The sequence below is a fragment of the Loxodonta africana genome, chromosome X (assembly GCF_030014295.1).
Source record: "Loxodonta africana isolate mLoxAfr1 chromosome X, mLoxAfr1.hap2, whole genome shotgun sequence".
NCBI classification, from domain to species: domain Eukaryota; kingdom Metazoa; phylum Chordata; class Mammalia; order Proboscidea; family Elephantidae; genus Loxodonta; species Loxodonta africana.
In genome coordinates this window covers 130,869,496-130,894,213 of record NC_087369.1, presented here as the reverse complement: position 1 = coordinate 130,894,213, position 24,718 = coordinate 130,869,496, and the positions used below count along the sequence as shown (strand labels likewise).

Here is a 24,718-nt window from a genome sequence, read left to right as displayed (position 1 = left end):
ATTTTAGTAGTGGCCAGGGTCATGTATTAGCAAGAAAACACCATACTAATGCTCTCAGAAAAGTTGTCTGCCCAAACTAACTAAACTATGTGTCAGGCACTATTATAAGAGCTTTACATATACTTACTCATTTAATGCTCATTATAATCCTATACTAATTCCAACTCATGGCAACCCCCTGTGTGTCAGAATAGAACTGTACTCCACAGGGTTTTCAATGGCTGATTTTTTCAGAAACAGATTGCCAGGTCTTTCTTCCAAGGTACCTCTGGGTCGACTCCAACCTCCAGCCTTCTAGTTAGCAGCCAAGTGAGCTAAACATTTTCACCTCTCTTCTTATTTTACAGATGAGGACACGGAAGCACAGAGAAGTTAAGGAGCTTGGCCAAGATCACATAGCTAGAAAGTGACGAAATCAGGACTTGAAACCAGGCAGTCTAGCTTCATACTGGGCAGCATGAACTCTTCATCATATACATCTGAGCAGAACCTCTCTCTCTGGGAAGCCAGGCCTACTTACCTTTCTCTCTACTCTAGCTTCTCAGTGCCTCTGACTCAGTGGGAGACAAGATTAGGCCTGCTCTGCAGATCCGGCCAACTAAGATTCTCAGGTTACACAGTAGGACGCTCACTTACGTGTTGAGAACAAGGCTGCAAGCTCTAGCCCAACTTGGCAGAGAAGCCCTGTCTTGCAGGTGCTGGGTGCCTGCTCAGCTAATAATAAAGTGGCACCCTGTTTCCCATTCTGCTACTGCTCCTTGTGTTACCTGCCCTTGGTCAGAAACCTAAGGGGAAGAAAGTGTGTGGCCAAATTACCAAAATTGTGTCCTGAACCTGAAACATCTCTCACTTTCTATATCTTCTGTATCACTGACCCTTTACAAAGTTCCAACCTCCACGATATTCCATCTAAGTGACTACTGGAATCTCAACCCGGATATGCCAGACAAACAAAACTAAACCTGTTGCCTTGGAGCTGATTCTGACTCATAGCGACCCTTTAGGACAGGATAGAACTGCTCCATAGGGTTGCCAAGGAGCTGCTGGTGGACTTGAACTGCTGGCCTTTTAGTTAGCAGCCATAGCTCTCTACCACTGCACCATCAGGGCACTGATATGCCAGACCAAACCAAACCAAACCCGTTGCCGTCGAGTCAATTCCGACTCACAGCAACCCTATAGGACAGAGCAGAACTGACTCCCAGGGTTTCCAAGGAGCACCTGGTGGATTCAAACTGCTGACCTTCTGGTGAGCAGCCGAGCCCTTAACCAGTGAGCCACCAGGGTTTCCGATATGCCAGAAAGCCCCACAAATTCAGTAAAATCATCTTCCTCCTTAAAACATGCTCCTCCCTTCTCTGCACTCTCTCTGTTAGTGGCATCCTATTCCACCCAGTCATCCAGGCCAGAACCTGGGAGCTTCATAGACTTTTCCCGCTTCATCACTCCCAGAGCCAACAGAACTTTCCATCTTAGCAATTGCATCTCTTTATCTCCTGAAAAGATGAAAAGACATGACTACTGCCATCTAGTGGTGAAACAGATAAACAGATCAGGCAGTGGCGATACTCGAGGCATGTAAAAAGTGCAAGGAGAACACTAAGGAAAATGCACCTTAGATTGCCTAGTGAAGTCAGAGAGGGCTCCAGAGAGGAGGTAACACCCTTGAGCTAGCTCATAAAAGAGGATACGGAGTCCATCAGGTTCCAGGTATAGGCTAGTGTGTGGATGGGCACAGAAGGGGGCATGCTGGACAAATCTGTCAGCAGATTTGTTAGTTTACAATGTAAAGTAATGGAGCCTGGAGTGTAAGTGATAGGATATGAGGCCAAAGAGATAAGAAAGGGTCAGATTGTAAATGGTTTAGAATACCATGTAAGGGAATTTGGTCTTCATCCTATCCCACACAGGATTTTTAAGCAGTGGAGCAAAGCCCGATCGGATTTGTTCTTTCTTTTAAGAAGGATCATTCTGGAGACTGTACAGAGAACAGACTGGGTGGGAGGGGGCAGAGAGATGAAAGAGAAAATAGTTCCAGTAATAGAGGCTGAGAGGCTGGGCGAGGACCAAAAACTAAAACCGAGCCCATTGCCATTGAGTTGATTCTGACTCATACCGACTCTATAGGACAGAGTAGAACTGCCCCATAGGGTTTCCAAGGAGTGGTTGGTGGATTCAAACTGCCAACCTTTTGGTTAGTAGCCAAGCTCTTAACCACTATACCACCAGAGTTCCATGGGCTAGGACAGGGGTGGTGAAAATAGAGCGAAAGAGCCAAATTTACAAACTATTTGAAAACGTGGATTGTCAGAACTTCCAAACTGATTAGGTATAAGTGATGAAGCAGAAGAAGGGGTCCAAAATGTTGTCCAGATCTTTGGTTTGGATGATGAAGTCAATAAGCAAGACAAGAAAGAGAGGAAGAGGAGAAAGATCAGACTGAGAGAAGAGGTATAACAATGAGCAGTTTGATTGTAGACATGTTCCTTTGTAGAAGCACCAAGTGGTGCTTCCTGAACCTACTGTTAGATCTATCAAGGGGGAACACCAGGGTCTATGGGGAAGGCAGAGCAAAGGACTCCAAGGAGAAACAGCCATGAGAGCCAGGAGGGAGGAGTGTCATGGAGCCCAAAGGAGAAATGGATGTGTGAAAGGAAGGAATGTCAGCCATGTTAGATCCACTCAGAAACATGTATAGAGCGCTCACTACATGCCAGGTTCTGCAGCCTTAGAATTGAACAAGGTACAGTCCCTGACCTCAGAGAGCTCACAATAGAGTTAAAAGACAGGCCAGTATAACAGTGGCCCTGGTGGCACAAATGGTTAAGTGCTTGGCTGCTAACTGAAAGGTTGGTGGTTCAAACGCACTCAGTGGCTCTGTGGAAGAAGGATCTGGAGGTCTGCTTCCATAAAGATTACAGCCAAGAAAATCTTATGTGGCAGTTCTACTCTGTCATATGGGGTCACTGTGAGTTGGAATGGATTCAACCGCACCTAATAACAACAACAATAATGAAAAGAGAAAAAAAAACCCAAGCAATATACAGTACTTACTCTATGCCAGGCACTGTTCTAGACACTTGACATTATATTAAGTCATTGAATCCTCACGCGCCCTGTGAGGTAGGTACTGTTATTATCCCCATTTCACAAGTGAGAAAACTGAGACTCAGAGAAGTTATAGCACTAGCTCAAGTGGCAGAACTAAGCTAGCAAGTGGCAGAACCAGGACTTGAACCCACAGTCTGTCTGGCTCCAGAGACTGCATGGAAAAGCAACACACTGTGGTGGTGACGCCTGCCTGCCTGCCTGCCTGCCTGCCTGCCTGCCTGGTTTTAAATGCCAACCTAGATGCAATATCAGGGGCTTTGAACCTTTGCAGCAGCGCCATGGGCTCCTTGGGGAATTTGGGGAAGTGTACAGGCCCCTTCTCAGAAGAAAGTTTTGAAGTATGTAAAATACACGGGATTACAAAGTTATCTTGACATAGTTATCAAAATACTTCAAAAAACAAATCTGTTTTTCAATTCTCAGTTAGTGAATGTGAATGATATTTTCAGATATCTACAACAGCTGTTTTATGAAAGGAAAATATCTGTGATTTACATTAATGACTACATTCCAAGTACTGATGATCTAACAGCGGTTTGTTGTCTACATTCACAGCCAAAGGAATTATTAAATTTCAGTTAGAACAAACACAAATGAAGACATAATCTTTTTCCCCTTCCAAGCTCATGAGCCCTGGGTTACGCACTCTCATGAGGCTAGTGGACATTGTGAGGATTAAATGAGATCAAGATGATACATATAAAACACTCACCCAGTGTCTAGTTCCCAGAAAGTCCACAATAAAAGTTAGCTTATATTATTAGCAAGACGTATAATGTTGTTGTTGTTGTTGTTAGCTGCTCTCAAGTTGGGTCCCAACTCCTGGCAACCCCATGCCCAATGAAACGAAAGGCTATCTGGTCCTGCACCATCCCCATGATGGGTTGCAGATTGAACCACTGTGATCCAAAGAGTTTTTACTGATTGATTTTCAGACGTAGGTTGTCAGGCCTTTCTTCCTAGCCCATCTTAATCTGGAGATCTGCTGAAACCTGCTCACCATCATAGCAACCTGCAAGCCTCCAGTGACAGATGGGTGATGGCTGCACATGAGGTGTGCTGGCGGGATCAAATCTGGGTCTCCTGCACAGAAGCAAGAATCCTACCATTGAACCACCACTGGCCTCCCCGATATGTATAATAAACAAAACAAAAAAAAAGTTGCCACTGAGTCAATGCCAACTCACGGCCACCCCACGTGTTTCAGAGTAGAACTGTGCTCCATACGGTTTTCAATGGCTGTGACCTTTCGGAAGTCGATCAACAGGCCTTTCTTCCAAGGCACCTCTTGACAGATCTGAACTGCCAAACTTTCAGTTAGTAGTCTAGCACTTAGCCATTTGCAACACCCAGAGGCTCCAACACGTATAATAGGATATGTGAATGTACAATGCATGAATACGCCCCTGAAGGAAAGGGTCATTCACTCATTCATTCAGCCCCTAAGTACCAGGGATAAAAGAAATTTTCCTGTCTTCAGGGAGACAGACAAACAGATACCTGCACTACATTGACCTGGAGAGAGTGGCTGTGGAACAGTTACAGAGGGCTTCCTGGAGAAGGTGACTACTGAGGTGAGTTTTAAAAAATGAATGTTTTCCAAGTCCCCAAACTGGAGAAGGGCATTCTCAGCAGAAGTCATAGCATTTTTCCACAACTTCCACCAGACTGAGTCCAGCACAACTAGATGGTGCCCGGCTACTAGTACTGACTGTTATGACAGGGATCACAATAGGAAGTCTAGGACAGAGCTGGAGAAAAATGCAGATCAAAATTCTAACTCACAAAAAAAGACCAGACTTACTGGCCTGACAGAGACTGGAGAAACCCCAAGAGTATGGCCCCTGGACATGCTTTCAACTGAGTAATGAAGTCACTCCCAAGGTTCAGCCAAAGATTAGACAGGCCCATAAAACAAAATGAGAGTAAAGGGGCACACCAGCCCTGGGTCAAGGACTAGAAGGCAGGAGGGGACAGGAAAGCTGGTAATAGGGAACCTAAGGTCAAGAAGGGAGAGTGCTGACATGTCATGGGGTTGGTAATCAAAGTCACAATACAGTATGTGTATTAATTGTTTAATAAGAAACTAATTTGCTCTCTAAACCTTCATCTAAAGCACACACACAAAAAAGAATGTCATAGAACAGATAGAAATAAATTCAGATGACAGGCTACTATTACAGAAAAAAAAAGTCACAGCACTTTTAAAGGCACAGGGGCATGGAAATTGCATGGTACATTCAGTGAACCCTAAGGATTTTAGCATCATCAGATTGGAGAGTACAAGGAAGGGAGTGGTAAGAGATGAGGCTAGAGAAGGGGGTCCCGAGTCTATTTCAACTCACAGCGAGCATACAGGACAGAGTAGAACTGCCCCATAGGGTTTCCAAGGAGCGCCTGGTGGATTCAAACTGCCAGCCTTTTGGTTAGCAAGCCGTAGCTCTTAACCACTATGCCATCAGGGTTTCCAGAGATGGGGCAGGGGCCAGGTTGTGCAGAGTTTTTGGTGCAGAGAGCACTGAGAACAATGGGGAGCCACTGAAAGTTTCCAATTAAGGAAGTGCTATTGGGTTTGGTTTCTTTTTTTTTTATGATCCTGCTTAAGGAGTCCTGGTGGTGCAGTGGTTAAGCACTCAGCTGCTAACTGAAAGGTTGGTGGTTCGAACCCACCAGTCACTCCTCAGGAGAAAGATGTGCCAGTCTGCTTCTGTAAAGATTACAGCCTAGGAAACCCTACAGAGCAGTTCTACTCTGTCCTATAGAGTCCCTATGAGTCGGACTTGACTAGACAGCAACGGGTTTATGATCCTATTTAAGGTGCCCTGGTGGCGCAACAGTTAAGTGTTTGGCTGCTAACCAAAAGGTTGGCAGTTCGAACCTGCCCAGTGGCTCTGTGGGAGAAAGACCTAGAGATCTGATTCAGTAAAGATTATAGCCTAGGAAACCCTGTGGGGCAGTTCTACTCTGTCACGTGTGGCGCTAAGTCAAAAATCTCCTCAACGGTACCTAACAATAACAACAACAAATGATCCTATTTAGACTTTAGAAATAGCTTTGAAAGCTAAAGGGATGGGCTGTTAGTAGGGGGTAGGAAGGCTTGGGGCAGAGAAGTCACACAAAGCCAACTGTCATGGTTGAGGTAAGAGATGAGTAAGGCTAAAGAGATGAGTAGTGGCTAAAGAGATGGTAGGGAGAGGATGCATATAGTCTTTGATTCAACAATTACACTTAGAGGAATTTATCCTATAGATATACTTGCACACATGCAAAATCGCATATGTACAAGGTTATTCAGCGCAGTGTTATTTATATTCTTGAAAGATTTGAAACGAAGTAAATGTCCATCAATAGGGGACTAAATAAATTATGGTATAGAGTTGTGGCATTGTGTTATGACTAAAAGCAAGAACCTGGAGCCATACTACTTAGGTTCAAATCCTGGGTCTGCCATCAGTTTTCTCCTCGGTAAAACAGATATAATAGTAGCACCTAACAGCGTTGCTCTAAGATTAAATTAGCTCATACTTGTAAAAAACTTAAAACAGTGTCTGGCACATAGTAACATCATATAAAACCTTGCCATTTTTATTACTGTACTTTATCATCCATATAATGGAATACTATGGTGCTACAGAAAACAGTGAGGAAGCTTTCTATGGGCTTCATGTAAAGCTTTTTAAGAAATACTGATAAAACAATAACAACAACAGAATAGTTTTATAACATGCTTATTTTTGGATGTTTGTTTTAAGAAAGGGGAATATAAGAAAATAATTTTATGTACTTATACAATTAAATCTGCGAAAGCTGGAACCTGTGTAAGGCGGGAACCTGTCAGAGAAGAGAAACTCAAATATTTTCCACTAAAACGAGCGACAGAAAAGTGGTAAGACTGCAGCTTGTGAAAGGTGGAAAACTTGCGAGACCCGGAAAAACAAGGCAGTCCTATGGAGTTCCAGCTCTCACAGGTTTCACCGTAGATAGTATATACAAAAAGAAACTCTGGACTGATATTCAAAAAACAAAAATGGTGGTTTCTGTAGAATCGTAGAGGGGACTGTGATGATGGGGGAAAAGGGTAGGAAGGAAATTTTTCTTAGGATATCTTTTGGTGCTTTAAATTTTGGACTATGTAAATAAATTATGGGCCTGATTTTATCCCACTCACCCCTTGTTTTCCCCAGGACTGTTGCTTTGTCTGCCTGCAAGTCTTCACCTCCCCTAATCTTAAGCTTGCCTAGTAAACTCCTACTCATCCTTCAGATCTCAGCTTAAACATCACTTCCTTAGAGGACTCTCCCCAATACTCCCAGACTAGTCATCTTGTTATATTATAACCTCTCATAAAACCATGTTCCTTTCCTTCACAGTACTCATCTGAGTTGTAACAACAGATTCAGCTGTGTTATTATTTGATTAATAGACTATAAATTCTATGAGAAAAGGGACAGTGTCTGATTTTTTTGCCCATCCAAGCATCCCCAGTGGCTAGCATAGAGCCTGGCAGAAGAAGGCACTTGCTAATATGTGTTAGATGAATGGATGAATTGGATGTGGGGGTAGGGATGATTCCCAGAGTCTAGCTGGGGTAACTGGGTGGTGCCATATGTCAGGAATCAAAGGAGGAGTAGCAGGGCTCATAGGGAAGAAAATGGCTTCAGCACAGAGAGGTTGAGTTTATGGTGTGTTTGGGACATTCAGGTGGAGATGGTGACAAAACTACATGAAACTGGATATCATTTTTAAAAAGTCCAGGCTGCAGATGGGGATTTGATAGCCATCACTATACAGACTGGTAGTTGAAACCATGAAAGTACATGAGACCACACTGGGAGTATTAGAGTGAGAAGTTAGCCTAAAACAGAACTCTGAGGAAATCAACATCTCATAGGGCAGAGGAAAAAGAATTCGTAAAGGGAACTTGGGAAGGTATGGTCAGAGAGGTAGACACGGCAGGAGAGAGGGAAATTTTGGAAGCCCACAGAGCATGGCATTCCACAAAGGAATGATCAACAGTATCAAACACAGCAGAAAGTTCCAGTAGGATAAAGACTGAAAGACGGTCATTAGATTTGGTCATAGGGACTTCATTGGCAATCTTTAGAAGTGCTGTTTCTGCGAAGAGGTGGGCAGGGGGTAGATATCAGATCGTAACACTCTGAGGAACAAAAGGCAATTGAGAAGATGGGCTCATCAAATGTACACAAGTGTCTCCCAAAGTTATGTACTGCTCATGAGGCGATTTCAGATGGTAAACAGATGAACATTTCATTTTTAATAATTATGTATTTAATAGGTATTAAAATATACAACCAGTACATCGAACCCATGATTTCATGGATATTACAAAGTTTATCTTAAAAACAAACATATTTTAGTTTAAAAAAATCAATAGAATTAAGGAAATATATTGGAGCCCTGGTGGCGCAGTGATTAAGAGCTACGGCTGCTAACCAAAAGGTCAGCAGTTTGAATCCACCAGCTTCTCCTTGGAAACCCTATTGGCAGTTCTACTCTGTCCTATAGGGTTGCAATGAGTCAGAATTGACTCGACAGCAACGGGTAACAAGTTATTGCATAGATAATAATACAGATGGTTACATGGATATGGCAAAAATTGTCATGGCTGAAGAATTAAAGTTTAGGAAATACTTGTTTAGACTATTCTTTACAGATGCTTAGATATGAAGGGAAGATGAAAGATACGATTGTGTGGGGTTGAAAGTTTTTTTTTTTTTTGAACAGGAAAGACGTGGGCATCTTTATTGGCTGAAAAGCAGCAGCCAGTAGTGAAGAAGGGGTTGAAAATCCATGTGAACAAGTGGCTAATTGATGCAATAAAATTCTAGAAGAAGTGGAAGGGATGGAAGGCAACCACATAGCGGTGTAATTGGTTATGGACAGGAGGGACACCACTTCCTCCAGGATGGGAAGGAGGAATGTTAGCAGAGTATGTGTAAAGAAGATTGTAGAAGTGAAGAGAAACTGGTGAGGGAATCCCCACTGAAAACCTCAATTTTCTCAGTCATTTGGGTGGGGGAAACATCTATTGAAGGTGGAGAGAACAGGAAGTTTGAGGAGGGCAGTAAAGGCTTAGACCAGGGCTTCTGCAGGCAATGTGAGTAGGGCTTCTGCAGGCAATGTGAGTGGGGGCTGAACAAAGAGAAAATAATTGACCAATGGTATTGAGAACACAGTTATAATTGGGTGGTCCCATTAAAATTTTAGTGGTCTCAATCTGAATGACAAGATATTTTCTCCATTTGGACAAGAAAGGGCACAGTGGAAAGGGATTGGACACCAATCCTGGCTAAAGGGACAAAGGGGTGAAACACTTTCAGGAACTGGTAAGAGGAAAGTTCTAGTAATTGGTCATCATAATGTAAGTTGACTGGGAAGAAAGGAAGGTGAAGGGAGTAGAGATTTGGGTCAAAGTAAGGAACATAGAGGCATATGCTATTAGAGGAGTTTTAAGGGAAGACAATGCCCAGGGGGTGGATGGTTGATGAGAATAAGGTGTAAAAGTCACTGCAATTACGAAGCTCAAACCTTAAGAAACTGGGGTGGGATGAGGGTTCTCATTAGAAGTCTCTCAAGATGCTGGATGGAGTTGTAACAGAAATATTGTGAGCCATGGGTCAAAGACTTCCAGGAATGTGGGGGAAGTGACCGACAGGTTAGGTGACGGTGGTAATGAAAAAGAACGTAGAGAGAATGGTAAAGGGGAAAGCATGTTCGCATAAGGTAGAGATGAAATAATGATCTGGAAGAAACAGTGGGGAGCTGGGAGGCATATGGGACAGGGTAGATAGAGCAGCTTCCATTAGAGGGAGCTTCATGCAAAGAGAAGAAGGACTGTGTTCCGTGAAGAGCTGGCAGTGGGGGGTGGGGGTTATTTACAAGAAATATAGTCCCAGGTGACCAAAGGCAATGAGTTGGGATGAAAGGAAGCAGAGAAAAGGAGTGCTATGCTGGAGGAAGAAAAGAGCAGTACGGCCAAGAGAGGCCCTCAGTACTGTGGTGGTGCCTAAGGCCTACAGGAATAAGGGAGGAATGGGATTCCCATCAAGCTCCACCCACTCGGCGCCAAACCACAGAGTAAGAGGCACTATGTGCTCAAGCAGGACCTGGCCTTCCAGGAACACAGGATTTCTGGGCAAAGGAAGTATCTATAGGAGAGCTATCTTGCCTTAGGTAAAAACTACTGAGTCATTTGTTTCTAGAAAATTATAGGAGACTTGCAGAGAATAGAAGCCCCAAACCTTCAGTTGTCTTGGTTTACAAAAGCATAATCTTCCCACTGCTCAAGTCCAGATCCATTTCCCCTCTGCAAGGCCTATGTCCCAGGTCCAGGATACGAGATGAATCCAGCCTTAGGAAATCCAGATTTTTCTCTATATGATAATAAATTCTCAAATGAACAGCAGATGGTAGCAAAGAGCTGGAAAAACAGCTGCAGCGCACAACAGCTCAGCGCTGCCAAGGTAGAAGATGAAGGAGCCTATCAAGTCCTGAGGGGGTAAGGGACGCTTAGATGCTTGCCCCAGGGCCTAGAGTCAAAGGTCTGCTCAAAGAAACCATTCCACGTGTCTGTTATGTGAAATCCTCACCGAGCTAGGGTGCCTAGGAGTTATTAGCAATAACAAAGCATAATTTCTCTCACCTCATCAGTTAGGGAATGGGGCTACCAGTAGGATTTACTCTAAGAAGATAAAATTATCTTCGCAGAGATGATGAAGAAGGTGGACTAGGCTTCAGAACTCATATTACGCTTCCACAATACCCTCTGCAGTACTTACCATGACGTGTTACAATTGTCTGTCTTCTCCCTGTGGAAGGACTGTGCCTGTCTCCTTCATCTTTGATTCCCTAGTACAAATGCTTGATATATTGAGGTGTTCACATCAAATACGTGTTGAATGGGTGGCGGAATGGGGAGGGGGAGGGTTGGAACTCTCAGTCTGATGTAGACAGGAGACAAGTACTTGTCCTTTAGGACAGCATGGTATCTGGGAAAGAATATCAGTTTTGGAAGGAATCTCAGATGAGTTTTGAATTCTGGCTCTGCTACTTATGGCTGTGGGCAAGGTACGTAACGTTTCTGAGCCTTTATTTTCTCCTCTGTAAAAGGAAAATGACCAAGGCTGTTTGTAATTAGAAAATAGACTAAACAGGCCAAGCATGGTATCCCACACATAGGAAACAATAAAAAGTAGTCATTGATATTTACTGTGATTATTATTGTTACTTTTATTATTATATCCTCTTCCCAGGGCCAGGGACCTGAGGAGAGGGGATAGAATCACTGACAGTAGGAAATAAATTAGAATTAGGACTTGCTTGGAATTAATCTTTACTGCCTCAGTTAATTCTCCCAAACAGACCACAGGGGTATCAGCCATTTCTAGGGGGTATGGCTTCCCAGCCTGTTTGTTTGTTTTTGTTGGGGGGAGGGGACTGCTTGGTATTTTCCATGTCAGATCAGTGTAGCCCAGCTATCTGACAGATTTTTATGGTCATCTCACAGCACCAATAGGTTTAAATAATAGCCATGCATATTTGGCTGGAACTCATGAGTCCTTTCAACACATACCTCAGAACTCAGCTATAATGAATGGTCAGGGTCTAGAGCCCCGGGACAGCTGCCTGCCTGGTTCTGTTCAGAATGACTCTGTCTCCCAGATTTGAACAAGGCTTCTTCCTTGTGCCACAGGGAACAGAGCTGAGAAATGGTACAAGTCTCCTGGATATTGGACTTTAGACTTTAAAACTCAGTGGGGAAGTTTAGTTACAGCAAATTAAAAGGAAGTGCTCTCTGACAGTGTGAGACCCCAGGTGGCTACACAGGGTAAAAACAGCTTCAAAAAATATTTAGATGAGTCTACGGGAAAGTCATAGATTCTTTAAAAACCGGGGCACAAGGGGCAAGTCTCTTGAAGGTAAGTAGATTCCTTGGAGAGCAATGGTGCCCATTTCCAACATGTCCCTGGGTTGACAGCTCCATGAGGCTATCTCATAGCATAAGTTCTGAAGATTTACCAGAATTTCTGACTTAGAGGAAGCACACAAAGCCAATAAGTAACCAAGCCCAACAGAACCCCCAAACCATCTTCCAGTGGGCTCAAGGGTCCACATACCCCATGCCATTTTTAGTGCCATAGAGATGAACCCCATCCTGCCTAAGATGGTCTCACCAGAAAATTCCCAGCATCTAAGATGGAGAAGCTAGTGGCTAAGACTAGAAGAGACGGTTTTCCAGTTAGAGGGTCTTTCAGAAAGAGAATATTGAGAGGCAATGGCTCTCAACATGCCTAAAGGGGGTAGGAACTCCCATCCCCTTTGGACTACTACACAATAGAGGGAAGGGATAACTTAAGGGTCATTGTGAGGTCACAAAGGGATCAGCTTCCTGTCTACGCTGTCTGTCTACCAGGTTGGTGGTATCTCCCTCATGACCAAATAAGGTTTTCAATGGTTTATCTTACATGGAGATGACTTCTCTTTCATGTGCCTTTTCCCTCAGTCCCATAACTCCCCAGTCCCTAGGCCTCTTCCCCTGTCAATATCTTTGGTTCTGAGATGAGCATCATAATGAACAAGAGCATAAGGTCCCTCTCATGAGAGGAATAAGCAGCTTAATTCTCTCCTTCAACTCTATACTGCATACTGAGGCAGGGGACGGCACAAGCACAAAAGAGTGACTGAGTATAGAGGGCTCCATGCAAACCCAACACCACTACAGACAAAGAGCCCAAAGCCAAGGCCCTATGACAGACAATCAGCGGTACCATGCTCACTCACAAAGGACAGTTATGAAAAGCCTCCAGACTTGTTGCAGGCCTAGTCCATACCCATTTTCCCACTGCCTGGTGTCTGGAATGAAGCATGCCAAAGAAACCCAGTCAAACAGCAGCTCAAGATCCCTGATAGGCACCCAAGAGGTTGTGACTTCCAGAAACAGAAGGGAAAAGGGTAGGAGTGGCATAAGGGTGGGGTTTGCTGGCCTTACCTCCTTTCCACAGCAGGTAGATGGGCACCACGTAGAGCATAACATGCTGAATGTAGTAAATCTCCAATTCAAAGGGGAGCTGTGAGGATGGAAAGAAGTGTTTCAGAGCAGGAAGCAGTCTTTTCAGTAGGTTCAAAAAAAAAAAAAAAAGGTTGAACACCCTTGATATTTAGGGCACACATTTTCAGCGATCCCATGCATTTTACCAGTTCACCTCCCTTCACAACTAAGAGGGAAAAAAATGAAATTAATATATTTATGACCCAGGTCAGCATTTTCGAAAGTATATCTTACAGAGATTGTCCTTGAAAATACTCCATTAGGAAAGTTTGGTTAAAATGTTGAGAGCTGTTACACAATATAGATACCCCTCTTGGAGAGTCACCATGTGTGTTGGTATATTAAGAACCTGAGTAATCTCTACAGTAAGAAGCCTGCTTAACAGTGTTTATCCTAATGTTGCTCAAACTTATTTAACCAGTGACTTTTATCTAATAACACAAGGTATTCTACAGAATATACTTGGAGAAATATAACCTTATGTCACTTCCTGCTCCTGGTGAGTAGATGATGGAATATTTAAAAGCTTATTTCTCATTTGACATGAAGATCGTAAGGAGTAGAATTTATTATCCCCATTTTCCAGATTTAAAAAAATTTATTGCTAGGTCTGGTAGGGTCTAGATCCAAGAATGAAGAGCTTCCCCGTTGAATATTTGGGGTCAGTCCAGGGTTAGTCCTACGTCTGGGTGAAGACCAAGCAGCTGGGCCAATTCTTGCATGGCATGCGAAAAAGAACTTCCCTACCCTCCCTATTTCCAACTCGTGTTCTCACGCACAAGCATACACACTCTTGTTCACTCACTCCCATTTCCCATCTCTCTCAAATGGAAGCTCTGGATTACCAAGCCAGAGCACAGTTTCTACCTGGGATGGGTACCTTGCTGTAGTGTTTAGAAACAGGCAGAAAATGGAAGCAAGTAGGTGGCTAACTCAGTTCTGGGAAGAAAAAAAACTTAGCAGCTGGTAAGAGGCCTGGCTTCCATGGCCTATACAGCCCCCGCCCCCACACATACACAACATACATATACTAAGGGGAAGCCCAGAGAGACAAAGATACCCGAGGAAGGAGTCAGCTGCCTCCTTGATCTCCAGAGGGCAAGCATATAACCAAGACTGTGTGCTAATGAGAGGAGGCAGTTAGAGGCTCGCCAGCACAGAAAAGGAGCTGGGACAACTGTGGGCCCTGGACAGACACACTGGCTCTTGCTCCTGGAAATAAAAAACAATGTAGAAGGAAAATTTCCCAGGGACCCAGTTGATGCTCAACTATTACTTTATGCTCACAGAGGGAAATGTAAAAACCTAGTCACTCATAAAAGGAGATGAGGTTCCAAGCATCCCTATCAATCATGTTAAAATACACACGCTTTAACAACCGAAGAAGGTCACGAGATTTGACAACGGGCAAGGCGTCATGGCATGAGGTAGCTATGGAGGCCCGAGAGGCCCACACTGGCCCCTCACAGTAATGTAGTCTGTGGGTGCTGTGATCACCCCACTATCTTAAATTTGGGTACTGTATTATTTTTTTTCAAATGTTTTCACATCCATGAGCCATTCAATCCTCACAAAATCCCCATGAGGTGGGCAAGTAAAGTATCATTATCCTCACTTGACAGATAAGGAAAGTGAGATGAAAACAGGTTAAATGACTTGACTGAGGTTACCCAAAAAACAGGGATGGAAGAAAAACTTCCAGGAAGGCTCAGCTCTCTGGCTGTAATAAGAATCTTTGTACCTAAGGAAATTGATTTCTCCCTGAAATGGGCCTGGGAACCCAGGCTGCTCTCCCACAGCAGGGAGCAGAGAACCAGGGCAGAGGGCCTGCAGCCACTGGTCGACGTCCTCAAGCAGTACCCGTGCTCACCTGTCAGGTGGCAGTTGCTATTTACCCACCTGCACTCACAGTGCCCGCTTGATTCTCCGTCCATTACAGCCCTCCTAGAATGCAAACTTCCCATTGGCATGTCCAAAGAGGCAGCTGAGCACAGCAATTGCGAGCAAGAACTTTGGAGTCTGTCATAGCTGGGTTCTAGATTTGGCTCTGCCCCTTAAGAGCCCTATGAATTTGAGCAAGCCACTTAACCTGCCCAACCCAGTTTTGGCATCAGCAAAAGGACAATAATTATGTGGACAACTTATACGATTGTAAGATTTTTTTTTTAATTTAATATAGCAAACACTTATATAAAACCAAAACCAGTTGCTGTTGAGTCAATTCCGACTCATGGCAACCCCATGTGTGTCAGAACAGAACTATGACCCACAGGGTTTTCAATGGCAGGTTTTTTTTTTTTGGAATGAGACTGCCAGGACTTTCTTCCGAGGAACCTCTAGGTGACCTTGAACTGCCAGTCTTTTGGTTAGCGGGCAACCATGTTAACAGTCTGCACTACCCACGGACTCCAAACACCTACTATGTTCCAGAAACTATTATAAGCATTTTGTTAAATACTGATTCACCTACAGGAACCAGACAAGGATGCCCCTTATCACCACTCTTATTCAACATTGTGCTGGAGGTCCTAGCCAGAGCAATTAGGCTAGACAAAGAAATAAAGGGCATCCAGATTGGCAAGGAAGAAGTAAAATTATCTCTATTTGCAGATGACAGGATCTTATACACAGAAAACCCTGAAGAATCCTCAAGAAAGCTACTGAAACTAATAGAAGAGTTCAGCAGAGTATCGGGATACAAGATAAACATACAAAAATCAGTTGGATTCCTCTACACCAACAAAAAGAACATCAAAGAGGAAAACACCAAACCAATACCATTTACAGTAGCCCCCAAGAAAATAAAATACTTAGGAATAAATCTTACCAGAGATGTAAAAGATTATACAAGGACGACAAAACACTTCTACAAGAAACCAAAAGAGACTTACATAAGTGGAAAAACATACCTTGCCCATGGATAGGAAGGCTTAACATTATAAAAATATCTATTCTACCAAAAGCCATCTATACATACAATGCACTTCCGATCCAAATTCCAGTGTCATTTTTTAAGGTGATAGAGAAACAAATCACCAAGTTCATATGGAAGGCAAAGAAGCCTCGGAAAAGCAAAGCATTACTGAAAAAGAAGAACAAATTGGGAGGCCTCACTCTACCTGATTTTAGAACCTATTATACTGCCACAGTAGTCAAAACAGCCTGGTACTGGTACAACAACAGATACATAGACCAATGGAACAGAATTGAGAATCCAGACATAAATCCATCCACATATGAGCAGCTGATATTTTTCAAACACCTGCAGTCAGTTAATTGGGGAAAATACATTCTCTTTAACAAATGGCGCTGGCATAACTGCATATCCATCTGCAAAAAAATGAAACAAGACCCATACCTCACACCATGCACAAAAACTAACTCAAAATGGATCAAAGACCTAAACATAGAATCTAAAACAATAAAGATCATGGAAGAAAAACTAGGGACAACACCAGGAGCCCTAATACATGGCATAAACAGTATATAAAACATTACTAACAATGCGGAAAAGAAACTAGATTACTGGGAGCTCTTAAAAATCAAACACCTATGCTCATCCAAAGACTTCACCAAAAGAGTGAAAAGATTACCTACAGACTGGGAAAAAGTTTTTAGCTATGACATTTCTGATCAGCGTCTAATCTCCAAAATCTACATGATACGGTAAAACCTCAACAAAAGAAAGACAAATAACCCAATTAAAAAATGGGCAAAAGATATGAACAGACATTTCACTGAAGAAGGAAATGCTCATGATCATTAGCCGTTAGAGAAATGCAAATCAAAACTACAATGAGATTCCATCTCACTCCAGCAAGGCTGGCATTAATCCAAAAAACACAAAATAATAAATGTTGGAGAGGCTGTGGAGAGACTGCAACACTTATACACGGCTGGTGGGAATATAAAATGGTACAATCACTTTGGAAATCAATTTGGCGCTTCCTTAAAAAGCTAGAGGCCCAGGACAGGAACCATTCCCGAAGCCAACTCTTCAGACATGGATTGGACTGGACAATGGGTTGGAGAGGGATGCTGGTGAGGAGTTAGCTTCTTGGATCAGGTGGACACTTGAGACTGTTGGGATCTTCTGCCCTGAGGGGAGATGAGAGGGTGGAGGGGGTTAGAAGCTGGAGAAATGGACACAAAAAGAGAGAGTGGAGGGAGACAGCAAGCTGTCTCATTAGGGGGAGAGTAATTGGGAGTGCGTAGCAAGGTGTATATGGGTTTTTGTGTGAGAGACTGACTTGATTTGTAAACTTTCACTGAAAGCACAATAAAAGCTATTAAAAAAAAAAGCTAGAAATGGAAGTACCATATGATCTAGCAATCCCACTCCTTGGAATATATCCTAGAGAAATCAGAGCCTTTACATGAACAGATATATGCACACCCATGTTCATTGCAGCACTGTTTACAATAGCAAAAAGATGGAAACAACCAAGGTGCCGATCAATGGATGAATGGATAAATAAACTACGGTATATTCACACAATGGAATACTATGTGTCAATCAAGAACAGTGATGAATCTTTGAAACATTCCATAATGTGGAGGAATCTGGAAGGCGTTATGCTGAGTGAAATTAGTCAGTTGTGAAAGGACAAATATTGTATGAGACCACTATTATAAGAACTTGAAAATAGTTTAAACAAAGAAAATATCCTTTGATGGGGGAGGGAGGGAGGGAGGAAGAGAGAGGGGTTTTCACTAATTAGATAGTAGATAAGAACTATTTTAGATGAGGGGAAAGAGCACACAATACAGGAGAGGTCAGCACAACTGGACTAAACCAAAAGCAAAGAAGTTTCCTGAATAAACTGAACACTTCGAAGGCCAGCGTAGCAGGGGCGGGAGTTTGGGGACCATGATTTCAGGGGACATCTAAGTCAACTGGCATAATAAAATCTATTAAGGAGACATTCTGCATCCCACTTTGGAGAGTGGCATCTGGGGTCTTAAACGCTAGCAAGTGGCCATCTAAGATGCATCAATTGGTCTCAACCCACCTGGAGCAAAGGAGAATGAAGAACACCAAAGACACAAGGTAATTACGAGCTCAAGAGACAGAAAGGGCCACATGAACCAGAGACTACATCAGCCTGAAACCAGAAGAACTAGATGGTACCCGGCTACAGCCGATGACTGCCCTGACAGGGAACACAACAGAGAACCCTGGAGGGAGCATGAGAGCAATAGGATACAGACCTCAAATTCTCATAAAAAGACCAGACTTAATGGTCTGACTGAGAATAGAAGGTCCCCGGAGGTCATGGTCCCCAGATCTTCTGTTAGTCCAAGACAGGAACCATTCCCAAAGTCAACTCTTCAGACAGGGATTGACTGGACTATGGGATAGAAAAGGATACTGGTGAAGAGTGAGCTTGTTGGATCAAGTAGACACATGAGACTCTGTGGGCAGCTCCTGTCTAGAGGGGAGATGAGAGGGCAGAGGGAGTCAGAAGCTGGCTGAACGGACTCAAAAAGAGCGGAGGGAAGGAGTGTGCTATCTTATTAGAGGGAGAGCAACTAGTAGTATACAGCAAGGTGTATATAAGTTTTTGTATGACAGACCGACTGGGTTTGTAAACTTTCACTTAAAGCACAACAAAAATTTAAAAAAAAACAAAGCTTAAAGAAGTAACACAAAGAAAAAAATATTGATTCACCTAATAATCATAATAACTGTACTATTCCTATTATTTCTATTTTAGAGATGAGAAATTGAAGCACAGGGAGGTTAGATAACTTACACAAGGGCACAAAACTTGTTCAACGGCAGAGCCAGTATTCAAATCCAGGTGGTCTGGCTCTAGAATCTAAGGTCTTAGCCAGTACACTCCACTACTCCCCCAACTATCACCCAAAAGCCTAACACACTGGAGATGCTCAGTGGAAAAGAGCCTTGGTCATTATCAACCGGAGTTGTAACAGTGGTATTAGCAGCAGGAACAGCCACAGGATGGCACTGTCCTCACTTGTCCCTCCATATGTTGACTGAACCCAGCCCCTTTCTGTTCAAGTGATCTTCATCTCCGTAGCCTGTTCTGCCCCACTGTTGTCCCCAGCCCCACTTCACAGAGTGGCCGAGGTGGCCTGCAATACCAGCCTCCCATCTCCTGAGGCTGTCAGCAGCCCATTGTGGACCCCTCGACCTCAGACTCAGTTGGGGTGGCCAATGGACTGCCCCCACCAGCAGTTTCCTTCCTCTGAGGCTGCCTTACCTCTACCCCAAGAGTGCCTTACCTCTACCCCAAAGTTTCTTACCTCAAAGGGCCACAAAGAGGTTTAAACTAGGAGTGGGCACCACTGGCAGCCAGGGAGGAGAAAAAAGAAATAGACAAAGGAGGAAGTATGGGAAAATAGGGAGCGGAAGGGATGACAGAGATGAAAGAGAAAAACTAAACAAAGAAACAGGAAGTGGCAGGAAGAAGGGAGCTGAATGGGAGGTAATTCATAACGATAATATTTATCAAGCACTTATATTATGTGCCATGCATTATATTAGATCATTTTACACACACGATCATGTTTAACTGGAGCCCTGGTGGCACAGTGGTTAAGAGCTACAGCTGCTAACCAAAAGGTCGGCAGTTCGAATCCACCAGCCGTTCCTTGGAAACCCTATGGGGCAGTCCTACTCTGACCTATAGGGTTGCTATGACTCAGAATTGACTCAAGGGCAATGGGTTTTGGTTTGGTACTTGTTTAATTATCACAACTTTCCTGTGAAATAGGGACTATGATTCTCCCATTCGACAGATAAGGAAACTAAGGCCCAGAGACATTAAGTAACATCTAAGGAAGAATATGAAAGGCCTGGGGATGGGAGCAAAGGGCATTCAGCAAGGTGGAAGAAAAAGGCAGTTCTTCTTTACTGAGCACTGAGCCTGTGCCGAGTTCCAAGAACTTCCTCTTAGAGCCTCACCCCAACCCTCTTTTTCCCATTTTACAAGCAATATCTGTAAGAAATGTCCTTCTTCCCCCAGGAGAACATTTAGAACTCTAATGTACATATCCTGGTTACCTTTCAGCTGGGGAATCCTGAGGCTACAGAAGAAGCATCTTAATGTCAATGTAATAGAAAGTCAAAAGCAATAAAAATGTTTTAAGCTATACAGATCATTAACTTCCTTCTCACATCTAAATGAACATCTTTTTTTAGAATCAAAAGAGCTGAGTGGTTAAGTTCTCCAGGCCTCTAGAGTCAGGCTGCTTGAAACGTTAGGTGTGTAGGCTCTGTCCGTAGCAAAATCCCCTACCTCCTTCCGCCCACGGCACAGCACTGACAGCTGCACCACCATATTCTTCTATAAAGATTACCAGTACCATCGTGTCCTACATCCCTGTTTACTTCAGTCACTCTAAGAAGCCCCAGACACCAAGGTCACCCCCAACACCTGAATTCTTAATCCCCCTGTTGCTCTCCACATCCCCAAATCTGATCCCATCTCCACTCCATTCTCTGAATTGGGCCCACTTCATTTTCTGGAGTCCAAGTCCACTGACCATCATCATCAGTCCCCTGTACCCTCAAACTCTTCTTTGAACAGTTCCTTTACCTTATTGCTCTTAAAGAAACCAGGTTCTCCTTTGAGGACATTGCTATCCCTATAGCCCTCTTGAGTGGTAGATGTTCTTCCTCCCATAATCCCTTAAGGGAGGGTTAGAGGGAGTTCTCTTTGCTCTTCTTTGCTGCTTCTAAATTGCTATGTCTTCCAGACCATTCTTTCTGCCTCCTTCCTAACCACGCCTCAGATGTGAATCTCAAGTCATGGGACCATATTATTCCTTCTTATTACACTCATCTACTGTCACCCGCTCCCAGCATGTATTCCCCCTCAGCCCTTGAAGACTTTACTCTTGCTCCCCTATCATGTCTTTCCAACACTCCTTTGTCAAAATTCCTGTGTTTTCAATATTTAGCAACACTCTACCCTGTCAATGCTTTAACTTCCATTCCCCTCAAGATCTTGTCTCCATCTTACCTCAGGCTCTTATTCCCACAGTCATACCCGTTGTTACCAAGACCTGCAACCCCTCCATGAACTTTATGCCACGCATCTCGCTCTCCAACGACCACCTCCTATCTATCCAACTCACTCCCCCAGGACCTACAACTCATCGATCCTACCACCTTTTTACTTCCCCTCACCAAACTTACATCTTCACTTCTATACTTACCCAGCATTGAGTTCAAAGTCCATCATTCCCTTTTATTCATTCTTCAACTGGCCTGATACCTTTCCTCCCTTTTTCCTACTTGCCTTACAAAACCACATTCCTGGTTAAATCCAACTCCCTGCCTGTATCTCCCTATACACACAAGTAAACATGGCTGTTAATTCTTTAAATTCATGACTGCAAACTTCAAGTGGGCCCTTAATGTTGCCCTGCAATTCAACTGTATTCCAGAATCCATCCATTTTCCTCTCTCCTAGATAACTATTTCATACCTTCTCCCACTTTCCTCAAACCTCTCAGCTTATGGTCTGGCTTCCTATTTTATTGAGAAAAAAAACAGAAGAGAACACCCACAAGCTCCCACCTTCACATTTTCCTCCTCCCTGAACGTATCCCAACTACTGCCTTTTCTTCTGTTACTACGCATGAACTTCCTGCGCTGTTGGCTAAGGCTAGTCCTCCATTAGTGTTGTAGATTCTATCCTTTCTCAACTACTCAAGGACATCACACCAGCAACTGTCCCCTTCTTTCACAAGATCATTCCCATCCAATCCACTCCAATCAAATTTTCACTCCCATAACTCCCCTAAAACTGCTTTGTCAATGTTATCAATAACCTCCATACTCCTAATTCCAAATGATAACACAAGGATGGAAGCTAGCCCATAGGGTGTCTTGGTATACATTTTAAGTAGGTGCCCTTCTAATTAGACTCATCTCCAGGCCAGGATGCCAGGGGAATTCCAGGCACCACCTATACCCTTGTACAGTTATATCCTGGTAAATTTTCAGGCCTCATCTTACTTGATCTACCCACAGCATTTGATGCATTTGATAATTTTCTCATTCTTAAAACATGTTCTGGACTGGGCTCCTAGGATACTACTCTCTTTGTTCTTCACCTGCCTCAGTGGCTTTCTTCCTCAATCTTCTTTGTTGAATCTCCCTCATCTCTTTACCTCTAAATATTGGAGTGGACCAGAACCAAGTCCTTGGCCCTCTTATCTATCTACTCTCACTCACTAGGTAATCTTATCCAGGTTCCTGGCTTTAATAGTATTTATATACTGATGACTCTTAAAGGAATATCCCCAGCCTGGAATCAGGCTGCCTAGATTGAAATCCTGGTTCCATCATTTATTTGTTATACAACTTCGGACAAATCACGAAATCTTGCTGAGCCTCAGTTGGCTCATCTGTAAAATGGGAATAATACTTATCTCATCAGGTTGTGGTGAAATAATGCATGTAGCATTCTTGGCCCAGTGCCAGCATATAACATATACTCAATAAACATTGGCTGTTATATAATTATTATCATTCTTCTCAACATCAATCAAGCCAATAAGTGGTAAAGCCAGGATTTCAATCTTAGCCAGGTCTGTCTGGGTCAAAAGCTGAGGCTTTTTTCACTGCCTCCAGCAAAAGACAGTGACATCCAGGCCTGCTCCACAGTCCAAAAACACACATTAGTACACACATTGCAATTACCACTACCAGGGAAACTTAGCTTCCCAACTTGGGCCACTCTTTTGGCCCATTTCTGGGCCAGAGTTTCTCATTTGAGACCTCTTTATTTCTCAAAGGAATGTCCTCACTGCTTTCCTCTTCTCACCCATGACAGTCCTATTCTCACTCTCATCCAACCAACAAAAAACACTATTGAGGCATCACTGGGTGTCAGGCACTGTGCCTGGCTCTGGGTATACAGCAATGAAAACATGGCCCTACCCTACAAGAGTCATAGTCTAGTTGAGGAGACTAACAGATAAAGAGATGACATCAGTGCAGCAAAAGACCATGCAAGGCCCTGTAAATCAAGCTTTGGAGCAGGAAGTTTATCCTGTAGTGGGAAATGGGAGCCACTGTAGGTGTTTTAGTTTGATTTTCTTTTTAAAGTGAGGGAGATACATATATAATGTACAATTGTGTAGTGCTCCTGTTGGTGGCTATGTGAAGGAGATGCTAATGAAGGCAGTGGGACCAATTACAGACTGGTAATTGAAATGTCTAAATTAATCTTAGGAGTCCTGGTGGCACAATGGTTAAGTGATCACCTGCTAACTGAAAGGTTGACAGTTTGAACCCATCCAGCATCTCTGCAGGAGAAACGACCTGGCCGTCTGCTCCTGTAAAGATTACAGCCTAGGAAACTCTATGGGGCAGCTCTACTCTGTCATACAGGGTCGCTATGAGTTGGAATCAACACTACGACATACAACAACAACAAATTAAGCTTAATGCAGAGGCAGTGAGAGAAGAGAGGATAGGCAAAGTTGAGAGAAGGTAAGGAGGTTGAATCACCACCACTAAGTAATTGACTGGACAGGGAGATATGCAGGAATACAAGAGGAAGAGAAGTCAAAGACAACCCTCAGCCTGATGGCCTAGGTGACTGGTGAGATGTTGGTGCTTCTTCCTAAGTTGAGGTCTACAGTCAAAGGAATAGACTAGAGGAGGTGGCGAACAAGAAAGGAAGCTGGGGCCATGCTGAATTTGTGGTGCCAGTGTGATAGCCTGGAAGAGATGCTCAGAAGTATATCTCTAGGAGGTTGAAGAGGATAAGAAGAGCTGAAAGGTGAAGAAACTCATATTAAGGCATGGTCAAAATAAAACCAGGGGACTAGAGAGAGAATGGAATCTTAAAAGCCAAGAGATTAGTGTTTCCAGGAGTGTGAGCAACAGAGTCAAACGGCACAGACATCTAGTAAGATAAAAACTCATAAGTGACTACTGAATTCTTCAATGAGCTCACCAATGGTAAGTTCAGTGAGAGGGGGCTTTAGCTGAGAAGTGGGGTAAGGGTCGTCCACATTGGGGTGAGACAATTGACTAGAACTCAGAAAGTAGAGATATTAAGTCTACACCAGTGGTTTTCAACTGTTTTTGTCATATTCCCCTATCAGTGAAAAAATGTTTTTGCATAATCCCCAACAAGTATACTTCCTTTTTCAAATGATATATATGAATAACTATACTACGGTATATGTACATTATAAAACAAAACACAGAAATTTAAAAAGGATGAAATTTCAAAATGCACAGAAGTGCTAATATCTTCTTTTCTTTACACACCCCAGTGGAACATCTAGTGCACCCTACTTGACAGACTGCTGGTCAACAGTAAACTTTTTGTTAATATACTATTTTTTAGAGCAGTTTTAAGTTTACAGAAAAATTATGCAGACAGTACAAGGAATTTCCATATGCTCCTTCCCCCAACAGTTTCCCCCATTATTAACATCTTGTATTAGTGTAACAAGTGTTATAACTGATGAACCAATATTGATATATTATTAAGTAAAGTCCACTGCTTACATTAGGGTTCACTCTTTGTGTTGTATAGTTCT

At 43.2% G+C, this 24,718-nt stretch overlaps 1 protein-coding gene across 10 annotated transcripts in view; it reads right to left on the bottom strand.

Annotated features, from left to right (window-relative positions):
• TMEM164 (transmembrane protein 164) overlaps positions 1 to 24,718 on the bottom strand; it is a 193,019-nt gene that overhangs the window by 22,573 nt on the left and 145,728 nt on the right. For 7 of the 10 annotated variants that reach the window (XM_064278677.1, XM_064278680.1, XM_064278676.1 and 4 more), the window contains one exon: positions 13,121 to 13,199. The exons of the other annotated variants lie outside the window; for them this stretch is intronic. In XM_064278677.1, coding sequence (XP_064134747.1) covers positions 13,121 to 13,199 — 79 coding nt within the window. The remainder of the gene's footprint in view (positions 1 to 13,120; positions 13,200 to 24,718) is intronic. 10 annotated transcript variants of the gene reach the window in all.